This window comes from Limulus polyphemus, unplaced genomic scaffold (genome assembly GCF_000517525.1).
Source record: "Limulus polyphemus unplaced genomic scaffold, Limulus_polyphemus-2.1.2 Scaffold2285, whole genome shotgun sequence".
Lineage (NCBI taxonomy): Eukaryota > Metazoa > Arthropoda > Merostomata > Xiphosura > Limulidae > Limulus > Limulus polyphemus.
The window spans coordinates 1-14,070 of NW_013667895.1; the positions used below are offsets into that span (position 1 = coordinate 1).

Below are 14,070 nucleotides of genomic sequence, written 5' to 3' on the forward strand. Positions count from 1 at the left end.
CTACTAGTTTTATTGTTGGAATGAAATATAGCAAGACTTGCATTGCCTACTAAGAAAGTTAATAGCCGGTAGTCATCGGGTTAAATTATTGGCTTATTTCAGACTACAAAGTTGTTATTATATTTGGTAAAAGTGTAGAGTGTTCAGCAGCATATAATATCTCAAAAATCTTGACTTCTAGACAGAGTCTGGTCCAGTAAAATATAAATAGGATAGCTATAATAGATTTGTATCTGCCATGAACATGTTAAACGTGTAGGCAACTTAGCACCAAATTGTTGTTCTATACATAATGATCTGTAATTGATTGTAGAAATCACATGACAAGAAAACTTCGTAAAAGTTAATATTTATTGTTCAAGTAGACACTGCATCATCCTCGTATTAAGAAAACACAACAACAACAAAAACTGTTGTTGCAAGTTTTGTTACGCACAGGAAAACTTTCCTAAATAGATTATGTCATTTTTCAAGGTTTCTGTTTTGAAGGATACTCCAGGTCCATGGACATGTTTTGAATTTTTGTGCCCCCCCCCCCAGAGCACAGATAGCCCATTGTGTAGCTTTGTGCTTAATTACAAACAAAGAATTTTTGTGGTATGCGGGCATATGATTTCTACCTCCTTCAGGTACATCGGTTTTCTAATTAATTTGTGTACAGTTTTAGCATAAAAACGTGGTCCATTAAAATTTGCCTTGTGTACTCGTTTTGTTGCTTTGTACTTTATATTAGATAAAGTCTACCTTATCTAAACGGACATCGCAGTAACATATAGCATCAAGACTTTATTATCCTTTGCTGTCCAAGTTGACGTTGTCTAAACGATACAGCCGACTAATAGTGCAAGATATCAAAGCTCCCAAGATGATACTGTCAACTGGACAAAGAAACCAAGCTTACCTGTTGAATTCAAGCACATTTTCTCAGTTCATTTCTATCTGGAGTTATTCAAATATAGGCTTATTTTAAGACCACCGTGTTTATTTCATAGACTTCTCTCCCGAGAGAAAGACATTTTTGGAGCTAAGTACACTCCAGTAGAACTGACTGCGATTCTGCCTGTGCAAGTATGTATACTGCGTTTCCTTGTTCAGTCCTTGATGTTTTGATAGCAGAGAAGGGCTGTCAACAGCTCCAGCTAAACTTTCAACAGGACTAATAAAACTTAATATGTATTGATTTAATTTTTTCTGTTTTTGTATTGACAAAACAGTGTCGCTGGCTAAACTGACACATGTTTACAGCGTGTCATTGAATTATGACGACCTCTGATCAATATGTCAGTCCTTGAGGCCTCATGCAGGATTAAAAGCAATTTAAGTCATAATTAAATTTACTAAATATTTTCTTGTTAGAATGAATTTACAATAATTAATACCTAATTTTGTAAATTAAACTTTAAAATATTAACTTACAAATATTTGATGGTTATATACAATAATATAATTCGAAAAAAATAGCATTACTGCGCTTCTGATATCGCTAGAACAATTATAATTAAAGTATCGGAGTTATAATAGTTAACATGGTAACACGAAGTTATTTAGGTGCCTGTCTGTATATTCAAACAACAGCTGATTACGTGGCCAATGCCATGACAAATTATAACAGGATTTGAATTCAAAAATTTTTTTACGGGGTAGTGGTACCAAACCAGCGGCGTTATAAGAGACATTACCTGGGTGTAACAAGCCCTCTCAAAACTCATTTTACGGACGCTTTCTAGCGTCAGTGTGATAATGCCTATCTAACGTGAACAATTGCTTTTTATTTGTCAAATAATAAAGACTTTTTTCCCATTTTTATCAACTATGTCTAGTCTCATTATTTCATAAACTCTAGGAAGTTTCAGTTATCAGATACACGATTACTCTCATCATTGTCTGAACGAATCAGTTGTTAGCAGTGGGACCATCTACCTAATATTTGCTGGTAAATCAGATTTTACTTTGAAAATACCATACTTTTTATTTATTACGTTGCTTTTGAATGAAATAGAACTACTGCCATCTATAAACTGCTGATACCCTTAAATCACCTGGCTAAAATCACTGAAAAACTTGTATCTGCTAGGCTTTACATTTGGTGTTAAATAAATGTAATGTACCTACGCATAATAGCTCTTGAAGATATTGTTACGTCTCCGTTCGTTAATTAATTTTCCGTAAATTCTTTCCGACTAAACTTTAGCGACATAAGTCCTTTCTTAAATAAAACTGGTTTATTCTTTCCGAATACAACTTTACGATACACTTAATTTCAACAGTCGCTCTATAACAAACGATATAACTCACGTCTCACGTGGCCAACAATATTCTGTCCACATACATTCAATTACTCATTACCTCCCCGTCGTTTCGTGGCCGGTCTTATATATACAAGACTACCCCTAATCTAGTAGTCTCCCGACAATTCACGAAGGAACAGGATATTTCTAGAAGGAGGTGGCGTGATACTAGTCACGTGATCTCGCTGACGCAACAATATGTTCTTAATGCTTAGGAGTTTGGCATATCTTTTATATTTTACTGGGATAAATATTGAAATTTCTTTCCAGTGATTTCTGGTAAACACCTCTGGCTGGAAAGGTCTCTCACAACTCTAATTTGTCATCCCTTCTGCCACATATGCAAGTCAATATGACTTTGTATAACTATTACAATGACAACATCATCTTGCATCAATTTTAATATCCATATTCCAAAGTCAATAGCATAAGAAATTTTATATTAGTTGTCTTCATTAGTCGTAGCCATGAAATTTGAAGTCAAGTGACTTTAATTGCAGATTTCTCATATTTTTCTTGTAGTACTCAGAAAAGGTAGGGCCTCTTGTCACACCATTTACTGTTGCCAACACTTCTACATCTTCTGGGACTTTTCATCACTTTCTTGTTTTTCGAGCTTACTAACTTATCTTTGTGCTCTGTCCGTTTCAACCTGCTATAATTTGTAGATTAGTATCCCAGCTCTTCATGGCACTGAATATAGTCTAATTAAATACATTCTGGTTGGATTTTACTATATATGGAAGTACCACAATCACATTTACCTTTCCTCCTACAAAGAGTAAATTATTTATGGCTTTTGTAATATTCTGTCTACATACAACTCTTTTTAAGTTTACTGTCATACTCTAGTCAATAGTTTCTCAGTCACTAAGACTATGTGGAATTAGAGTAGTGATCAATATATCAGTCCGTAGGCACTTTGAATGTGAGAAAATTATCCATCAAACTGTTACCACACTCTGAATTGTAAAACAGATGATAATGTAGGCTTTTGTGCATTTAGAAAAGTTTTGACTAATATATATATATTTTTTTAAGTTTTAGTGGGTGACAAGCTTATCAATAACAATCTAATGTATTTATAGTATTTTGGCACATGTGTATAAATTTAAAATCATAAATAATATACAACGTTGAACTGGTACACAGTTAAAAACATTTTATTTAGGCCTATCTATGACCTTCAAAAAGTAGAGTCGTCAACTTTTTGAAGCCCATAGATAGGCCTAAATAAAAGGTTTTTAACAGTGTACCAGTTTAACGTTGAATATTATTATGATTTTAAATCTAATGTATATTGAAGATCTTGTTATAGGAACAGTGTGCACGATGCTAACACCAGAAGCATCTCATGTAGTTCATATTATGACCACTGCAATATAATTTAAGATTGACCTGATTCTCTGTATCTTCTAATGATCCTTCCTTTTCAAGCACTAACAAATAGTTCCCAAGAACTATTAAATGAAATTGTCTTTATAAATTTACAATACCTCAAATACACCTTACTTACAGAATTGCAAACTTATAACTGGCTCCAATATATGTGCTTCTTGAATTTGAGGACATGGACACAGTTCTTCAACTTACCTATAATAAAGTGGTACATTCATGATGTTAGAAAAACACGCAGGTTCAAGAAGTCTTGACAGAAATGAATAAAAACCCTATAACCTAAGCGCTTTTGAAAGATGGACTTTTCTTCTTCAGGGGTAAAGAAGAAAGGTCCACCTTTCAAATGTTCTTGGGTTACAAGGTTTTTATTCATTTCTATAATAAAGTGGAATATGCCTGTGTTATTCTGTGATTTTAATTAGAAGATGCACAAGCTATGTGGTCATACTGTAGTTCCAACTTCAAATGTGCAAAATTTGGACACATTGAAACATTATACTACACAGATAGTTTAAAATCTTACATTAGTGTTCTTATCCTATTCTGTTCTCATGATAAAATTACATTCATATAATGTAAGTTCCAATAAGTAAGTGTACCCTCTAGACACTGAAAGTTTGTAAGCCATTGCAATGAGATGTGTTGTATATAAAGTACAAATAAATGTTATGTTTTATGGACAACACCACTAGTTACAGTACCTTGTATGCACAGAAGTTCTGTATCAATAAACTTGCAATCTTCATAAAATTTATACAGCAGTATGGTGTCTTTTTTTTTAAGTTTCACCACAGGTAATGATCATTCACTGTCTGTATGTGTAGAACAATTATATCTTCTTTACATTTTATTACCTTTTTTCTCGTCAAGCTTCATGTTGGTTCAAGGCAGTAGACAAGTTTATTCAATGGTTCATGCACCTTCAGTCTCTGTGTAAAGTTAAAAAGATTTGTGCAGCTTAGCTTTCACTTTGGTCCAACAAACACTAAATTATATACCTGGAAGAGTTCATAGACTGAAATAGACTCCATATTTACGGATACATCATTTTTTTTTACCAATGGACCCAAATATTATGAGGTTTTCTTGGAATGACCATAACTATAGTGTTAACCAAACCACGATTTTAATGAATTTGACCAATATCCTCAATAATAACAGTTGGTCACTGAAGACCACAAGACATTAACCTGAAACATTATATCTCTGCAAAATTCATGTTGAAAACTTGGCCTGGGCCCATGGAATTAAAAATAGTTGCTATACATACATTGAAAGAGTGAATCTATGGTTTTGCCCTCAGGGTGTTCATATCATGGATCTACCTCAGCATTTAAGTTATTAATAATTTTCAACACTGAAGCCCAATGGGCTGATAGTATGACTATTTATCAAAGGTTTAGGTTTATTTGAAGTTAAACACAAAGCTACACAATGAGCTATCTGTGCTCTGCCCACCACGGGTATCGAAACCCAGTTTCTAGCATTTATCAAAGGTGCTGCATTAAAAGCCTAGATGGTTTTTTGGTCTGTGCCATCACAAATATAATTCAGCCTTGGGTTTTGATTAAAGATGTTGCTAATAATGCCTTGGTAGCATCTACTATTCACTGATTGACTATCTGCCTCTTTATGCTGCTTAATTTTTGCCAACTCTGGGTGATTGCATCACAGCTGCTGCAGATGGTTTGTGAATCTGAATTCCACAAACACCTCAAGTCTGATGGTAAAAAACACTACCTCTAGCAACATTTATGGAATCCGTACATGGTGTATAAGCATTCTAATACTCACTTCCTCCACAAATTTATCATGCTGAATATAAATGAATTTAAACAAAACAAAGTTGCACATTACTGTTCCACTGTATATTAGATATAATTTATACAAAAATGACTTGTATTGTAGCAGGTGACGTTTTATAATATCAAGTTAAATACATATCAACAGCACTCCGGAATATGCTTGATATGTTGCTCAACTCCTCTAGAAAATTATATTATAAACTTTATCACATTACACAAAAATGCATTAAAACAACTAAATATTAACTTGCATGTGATATTCTTCTCACCTTACTTAATTATTTGTATGGTCAGACTATTAGATCCATGGGTTGCTTATACACAAGTATAATTAATAGGCCAATGGATTACATGGGTATACACGATGTCAAAGTATAATTTAAGTATGTATTTAAAAGAAGAAGCCTAATTTGAAAACTGTCTTATTCAATATTTGACAAAGTTTTAAAGATAAGTAAATATCAGTAGTACTTCAGATTTATTTTATCATAATAAATAAAACATAAAATGTGTTGTACCCCATTTTTAAGAAAATTAATAATAAAACACAAGTCCTCTGTAATCATGTTTGAAACCAATTCAAAACATAATATATGGGGAAGTATGTGTAAGCATAAACTATAATTTTATGCAAATAAAAATTATAGTTCGTGCTTATACTGACTTCACTTACCCATATATTTCAAATTTCTCTCCTATAGTGATTCTAACTTTCAAACACAATTAAAGAAAAAAATTCAATATAACTGATAGACATTCAAAAATATACAGATTGTTGAAAGCTAAAAAAAACATATATTTACAGCATTTAATTTCATTAAACAAAGCCATTGACAATAAATATATGCAAATCATTTTAATAAACCAACTGTTGATAAGATACAATTATTTTATCATCTCTAATTCTTCTGTCATTTTAGGATTTGTCTTATATAATGAAAAACACTTTAAAATTACATTACAAAATGTAAACTGCTTTAAAAGTATGACATATTACTTTTTATGATTAATTCTTAAAACATCAATCTATTGTTTAAATGAGTGACTAAATGATAATCATGTACACATTACCAATACCACTTGGGTATGATTTGTACTGACATTAGTAGAAAATAAACAGTTTACTGTCATTAAGATCTAGTTTATAAACATATGATAAAAATAAGTTTTTATACAAAAAATTTAATCATACCCCAAAATAGTGTAACAGATGTAATCTTATTGAACCTTTCTCTGCAAATTCACATATTTTTTTTAAAATGTGATTGTTATTGAAGTCTTCACTATTGCTGTATGATAATATGTCCACCAATTAACATAACATATTAACAGAGACTGAAAATGGAAATACGCAAAATATTCCTCACCAAAGGTCCAAGAATACTATGTTATCGATATACCTTTCATTTTATACGCATACCTACACTGCAAAAACTAAAGAGAAAGCCTCACATTTGTCCAGTTTTAATAACCTTCTAAGAAACAAATACTGTATTTAAACTTATTAAAATTGTTCGCCATTATATCCTATTCTATTTAGCTAAATAATTTGAGTATTTCTTGATTTCTTGTAAGATGGTTAAGTCCCCCTCCCCCATAGTTTTAAACTAAACTTGAAATCTTAGAAAAGAAATAACATAAACCTATAAAAAGCTGTTTCACATTACTGATGTTCTCTCAATACGATAATTTTGTGAACATCTTAACAATCATGTATATTGTTCAATTTTGTTTTTAACAAAAACTGATAATCCAAAATATTTAAATCAGAAATTTTAGGTCCACTCAAATTCAAATTTCAACAAATATTATAAACCACATAGAAACATTTTCTCCAATAAAGCATATCTTAAGCCCTATTCTATTAATTCAGAAATGCCAGAATATTAATTTTTTTTTAAATAATCACTCATTTTTTTGGTTTAGCTCCTTCAGGAATTTTTAAAACTATGTTTTAACAAAAAAGTTTCTTTAATGCAATTTCAACTATGCCAAAATGTTAAACTTGTTTTAGAAACTAAGAATGAACAGAACTCATCCAATAAATCTATATCTATTCTTTAAACAGAAATTCATAACTATGTTCAAGCATTTCAATGTATATTGCCAGCAAAATTTGAAATTATTATGTTATAGGAAATGTAACAAATCAATAAAATAAGCACAGCAGCTTTCAAACAAAATAGATTATGATAAAGATTATTTGAAAGTATTAAATTTCTTTAGGTACATCTTTATGAAAAATATTAATTCTTAGTTTCATAAGAATTTAAAATTTGTAAAATCACTAAATTTCTCTCTAAGAACATCTATTTCATGGAGAAACAAATATTTTTAAAAATATAATTTAACTCCAAGTTAGGAAGAATATAAAGCAGGTAAACATTGACTGCAATTCTATAGTTCAGTTTTCCAAATAGAAACAATACATCAAACCAGTAATATTTCACACAATTTTTCTCAAATACACAGTTAGTATAGAATAATAGAATCAAAGTTTGTTACTACAAATAATCATACTGATTTTGTAATCTCATTTACATAGAATAATAATGAAAAAAGCTCTGGACTGAATTTTTTTTATAGATAAGCATAAAAATAACATAAAACATGAAATTAATAAGAAAAATAGTCACACTTCCAGAATCACCAGCAAACCAATAACTATGTACTTCATTTATTATGTAGCATGTCTGCACAAAACAAGCAAAGACATGATCTTTCAGTAATTTCATTTAAATTTGAGAAATTAACAAAACCATTGTTGACACTGTTCTGAGGCAGACAACTTCATTTATCAATCCCATAACTTGCACAGCAAAATTTATTTATGATACTGCCAACACAGTTTTTTTATACACTAAGCTGTGCCAGGTCTCTTATTCAGAGAAACATTACAAAATTACAGGACGAAGGTGCTAAAGAATGAATTAACAAATTTCAAGAAATTTCTGACATTCTTAATTTCTTTCTTTGCTTCTGTAAACAGATCACAGACTTTGGGAGGCCAAGGGATTAAACTTTTTCCTGTATACAATTTCATAACTTTGCAGGTCCATATGATTAACAACATCTACAAAATTTAACGTTCAGTTTAGATCTTGATGGAGTGCAGCATACTTATTTTCCAAATCCAGCTGAGGAGCAGAACTTCGGATATCATCCTTTGATTTGAGGCCATGTTTAACTGACTGAAACTGTTTCTCACCCCATTTTTGTTCACTGAAACAAATATTAACTTCTTTAAACCACAATTTTGAAGCAATTGATTCATTCAGGTAACAATGACCAGTAGATTTCTAATACTTATCCAAAGCTGTTAAAAATTGAAATCGAAAGAAAATTATCCACACTTCTTCATTTGAATGACAATGGGTATTGGCATATTCTATGAAAGTGCCAGAATTTCAGTTTAAACGAAAATGTATAACTGCTATTATCATAATTATATTACATATGTTATACAATAGACCATGACAGTAAGAATAGCTAAAAATCAATTATTATTATTTTGAGTAATCTGTGACAAATTATAAATTTTATAAAACAAACCTCATGCCAGCTTTTGAAGCATCAACTGCTGCTGAAAGAGAAGGGAAGTGTAACTCACTGCCCACATCAGGAGCAGATTTAGGGTTACGCTTTGAAGGAGTGACAGCAGCAGCAGTATTACGCATATGAGGAGGTCGATAGGCACCACCACTTGTTTTTGGTTCTTCTACCATTTGCAGCTGAGGAGATTCTGTATCAAAAAAAAATATATTTAGTTTATATGCATAAAATTCCTTATGAAAAAATTTCAACTTCAATAATTGTAATATTGCTAGTACATTTTAACTCTGTTATTCACATGGGGTGTTTTCGAACCCCAAGCATGTTTGTTAACATCGTCACTAAGAAATGGTAGCACTAGTGCAATTGTTGTACACAGCACCTTCCCGAAATCCCCAATAGTGTGTGCACCTAGTTCCTCCCGTTTATACTTCAGCCACATTGAGAACAAAATGTGTTTTGTTCTTGCTCCAGCATGAAAACACCCCACAGTACTACACTAAGTTGAATTTTTGGGAAAGCCTATATCTTTATTTCTTTGTTATACTTCATTCAGTTAGTGCTTCTAGAGCTAATTTATGCCAAATATGAAGAAAATTTTGCCTCAGTAATGTTTTTTTTAAAGAAATTCAAGTTATTTATGTTTATTTATTGAGGATGGACAGCAACACTTAAAGTGAGAAGAGTAGGCATTTTTGTTGATGTTAATAAGTTATTGACATTTATTGTTCAAAATAATTCTTAAGATGTTTAGTTAAAAAACATACTTTACTTTTGAAATTATGTCTTTTCATTTATCAAATAAAGTATGAATGATTTTTTGTAATCATTTCATTATTCCTTTATTAACATTATCCATACTTAAAAAAATAAGGAAAATGCTATGGAATTGGTCACAAGATACTTAACTTACAAATATACATAGACATATTTTAGTTATAATAATTAATTGTATTTATTATCTATTTTCTTCTGTGTGCAGGGCAACCCAATCCCATGGTTGTTTGGCAAACTGAAGAAAAAAATAGGCTATAACAAGAAAATCCCATAACTTGCACAGTAAAACTTCTTTATGATATTGACATCAGTTTTTTGATACAATAACAAGTGCTAAGTCTTCATTTCAGAGAAATATTATAAAATTACAGGAAAAAGATGGTAAAGAATGATTTAATAAATTTTAAGAAACTTCTGATGTTTTAAATTTCTTTCTTTCTTACGTTGCTTCTGTAAACAGATCACACACTTTGGGAGGCAAAGTATTAAACTTTTAACTTTATACAATTTCATAACTTTACTGGTTCATATGTAGTAAGTACAGTTTTACTCAAAATGTAACATATATCATATGATTTTTTAAACCTGTATTTTCTAACAGCAAAACTGTATTATGAATTTTTCATTTCACCAGCAATAACTTTCAGCCCAAATTTACCTCCTCCAGACCAGTGAGCACTTTTCAGGTGTTAAATTCACTCTAGCATATGAAATTTGAAAATTTAAGTTTTATAAGTTCTTTTATTTTATTTGGCAAACAACCACTTATAAAATCATAATATTACTGGGATCAAAATAGATTTATTATGTTTTTACAAGAAATATTTATCAATTTATCAGCCTTTTGTTAAAGGTTTTGTTTACCATTACAGTGAAGAACTTTATCTTCAAAGTCTTGCTTTTAGCATCAGAGTCTAAACTAGAACACACAACAGAAACATCAAAAGTCTCAAGTGTTAAACTTCTCACCACCAGAAAAGTGTTTAAAGGTAAAATACATGTTGCGAGTTCATTACAAAATTAGTAAAAAAAACGTTTCATCTTGCCCAAAAGTCTTTCAGTTAATATGTAAAAATGTTAGTATATACGTCTTAATTAAACTTTATCTAAAACATGCTGCTAAAGTTGGTCAACTAATTTGTTTGTCAGATTGTTTAGAATTTTGCACAAAGATATTCAATGGCTATCTCAACATCATCCACTGTCGGTTCTTGGGCTACTCTTTTACCAATGAACAATGGGATTGGCTGTCACATTATAATGTCCCTACAACTGAAACAGCAAGCATGAATGCTACAAGGCTAGAATTGTTCAGATGATAGGTTTGGAGCTCAGCTTGACCAGTTATTGGAATTATTTCAGTCCAGTTTTATATTCAGTTAAGTTATACTAATTTTAGGACATTCAATTTGTGTGTGTGGGGTGGGCAATATTTTGTATTCTAAAAAGACAGTAAGACAGCTAAAAAATAGGCCTGGTGAGCATCAAGAACTTCTTTCTTACAAGTACAAAAGCTTAAAAAAGACAAGATTCAAAATGTAATTAATAAATTGTTTTTCATGTATATTTTTATTTATTGTCATAAAACTAACTAAAATATAAAAATCAGAAACCTAATAGTTAGATAAAAAAAACTTAAAGGAAAAAATTTCTCACGATTCCCAATATCTTTGCATGCATAACTGCATAACATAATTGTAATTTGATTTTGGCATGCTTGTAACTCAATTTGTCTACACAAGGCTGTCTGGCTACGATAAATGGCTTTTGCCATACTTTGAGAAGGTCTAAGTGCAATTGTAAATAAAAAATTATTAGTTTTGGCTTTAGGAATAAATAGTGGTAAGTATTTGTTACAATGTGCAGACATCATAGAAAGGGAAAAGGGTAATTCAGATTTTGCATTTTCTTCTCCTTTTTTTTTATGTGGTGGTTAAATGAGATGAGCTTATGTAAACTGTTAGGATAGTGAAAATAACAGATAAAATATAAAGTTTCACTGAAAAAAAATAAACTTTTCTTATTCATTTAAGAGATTTTAGGGCTCATGCAAATTAAATATGGAAACTGGAAGAGGAAAAAATATTTTTATTCTTAGCATGAAAATCATCTTGCATCAGTAAAGGCTTCAAAAATTCAGAGACTAAAATTTAGAAACAAAAAGCTCATTAAAAAAAAATTATTTTTTTGTCTACAACAGACTTGTAACATTTACTAAAAGCTTACCAGATTTCATGAAGATACACTTATATAGTTATAGTTTGTATATTGTCATAGTTCCATGGTGGTTACAAGGTCAGTTAACTCTTTCAACACGAGATAGGTCCATGGGACTGACCTCATAACCATTTTGGTTTTCATGCTATAACTTTTAAATTAGTAAGTGTAGGTTAATGAAATTTGTCAGATTATCAGTAAACATTACAATGTTTTCTTATGCAAAATATCAATTTTTTTTTTTATTAAGTCTTAAAGTTTGTAAACCAATTTTTTTCTCACAAGTTTTTTTCTTTTCGCATGTTTCCTATCTAACATGCAAAGTAATTTTCATTTTAAGCTTAAAAATACTTTTATGCATCAGAAAATGTTCAAATTTCACATGCAAAATATTTATAATGTTGAGATAGTTATCAAAAGTTTCTTAAGAAAACACTTTATATCTTATCTGTTATTTTCAGTAATTATTCTCTGTACAGGTTCGGTAGATTTGACCGATCTCGTAACCACCATAAAAAATTAGGAAATAAAAATAAATTATGCCTCTTTCATTCTATTAGGTTGTCAAGAATTTAATGTCGCATTTTGGAACACTTTCATTAACCACCCCCAAAAATAGTATAATAGTTAAACGTTTAGATCCGCCTAAACGTCACGTTAGTGTAACCTATATAATGTGTAAAGTTTAGTATACTCTAATCCCTTGTAGTGATGGCACATGACAAGACACATTCGGCATAAAATGCTGTTTGAATACAAGAAGGGAAACGTCTCTGTATCCACAAGGAATATCAAAGAAGTTTATGGAAATGTTTTGAACGTTCGTAAGTATCAACAATGGTTCAGCAAATTTCGTCAGGTGACTTTAGCCTTAAAAACTATGATGGCAGGGCACAACATGTTGGAATTGATATTGATGCTCTGAAGACTCTTGTTGAGTCTAACCCAAGGCAACACATTTGTGAAATGGCCCTGAAATTGCACGTCTCTCATGAAACAATACGTAAACATTTAAGGAATATGGGAAAACTCCTTAAAGAAGGTGTTTGGGTGTCTCACGAACTCTCTGATGATCATCGTTTCCAACATGTGAACGTTGCTTTGTTTCTTCTGGCACGTAATGTGCATGAACCATTTTTGGACATAATTGTCACCGGTGATGAAAAATGGATTCTCTATGCAAATATTAAATGCCAAAAACAATAGCACAGTCCTAGACAAAACCAATTCAAACCCAAAAACCTGGACTCCATCCACAGAAAGTGATGCTTTGCATTTGGTGGGACATCAAAAGAGTAATTCATTTCAATCTCCTCAATCCACAATGGATTATCAATGCAGAGATCTATATTCAGCAACTGAAACGTTTAAATCAAGCCCTTCACTCATCAATCGAAAAGGTGTTCTTCCTCATGACAATGATCGTCCACATGCGGCACATTTCACGCAACACAAGATTATGGAGTTGGATTGGGAAGTCCTCCCCATCAACCTCATTCTCCAGATATGGCACCATCAGATTACTATCTTTTTCATTTAGTGCAACACCATCTTAATGGGAAAAGGTATGTAAATGTGGAAGGTGTTAAAGAGGACATCGACTTGTTTTTTGCTTCAAAGCCAAGTGATTTCTTTAAACATGGCATTAACCTGATGGTAAGATGGAACATAATCATCAATAATAAATGTTTTGTTTTGATATACAAGTTGTTCAGGTTTTTTCACCTAAAAATAGTGACAATTTCTTGACGACCTAATAGAATGAAAACAAATTATAACATGAAAATATAAATGTTTAGACTAAATAGCTCAAATCTCATATTATAATACATTTATTTATCTATTATTTTTATTATATTCACCTTTCAGCCTTGTCTGGTAAACAATACAGAAGTTACAATGATGCAGCACATGTGCTTTCATGTTACCATATCCAATAATATAAAACTGACCTTTAGTCTTTACAAAGTAACCTGTCTAGAAAAATATGAAATTTCGAGCAGACTAAAGACACAATCCAAGCACATTAAAAT

General features: G+C 31.1%; 1 protein-coding gene across 1 annotated transcript in view; it reads right to left on the minus strand.

The window, feature by feature from the left end:
- Positions 1-6,953: 6,953 nt before the first annotated feature.
- The window catches only part of LOC106466517 (protein CDV3 homolog A-like), a 20,305-nt gene continuing 13,188 nt past the window's right edge, over positions 6,954-14,070 (minus strand). The window contains exons 4-5 of the mRNA XM_013926809.2: positions 9,044-9,233; positions 6,954-8,713 (exon numbers count right to left, since the gene is read on the minus strand). Coding sequence (XP_013782263.1) covers positions 8,581-8,713; positions 9,044-9,233 — 323 coding nt within the window. The 3' untranslated portion in view covers positions 6,954-8,580. The remainder of the gene's footprint in view (positions 8,714-9,043; positions 9,234-14,070) is intronic.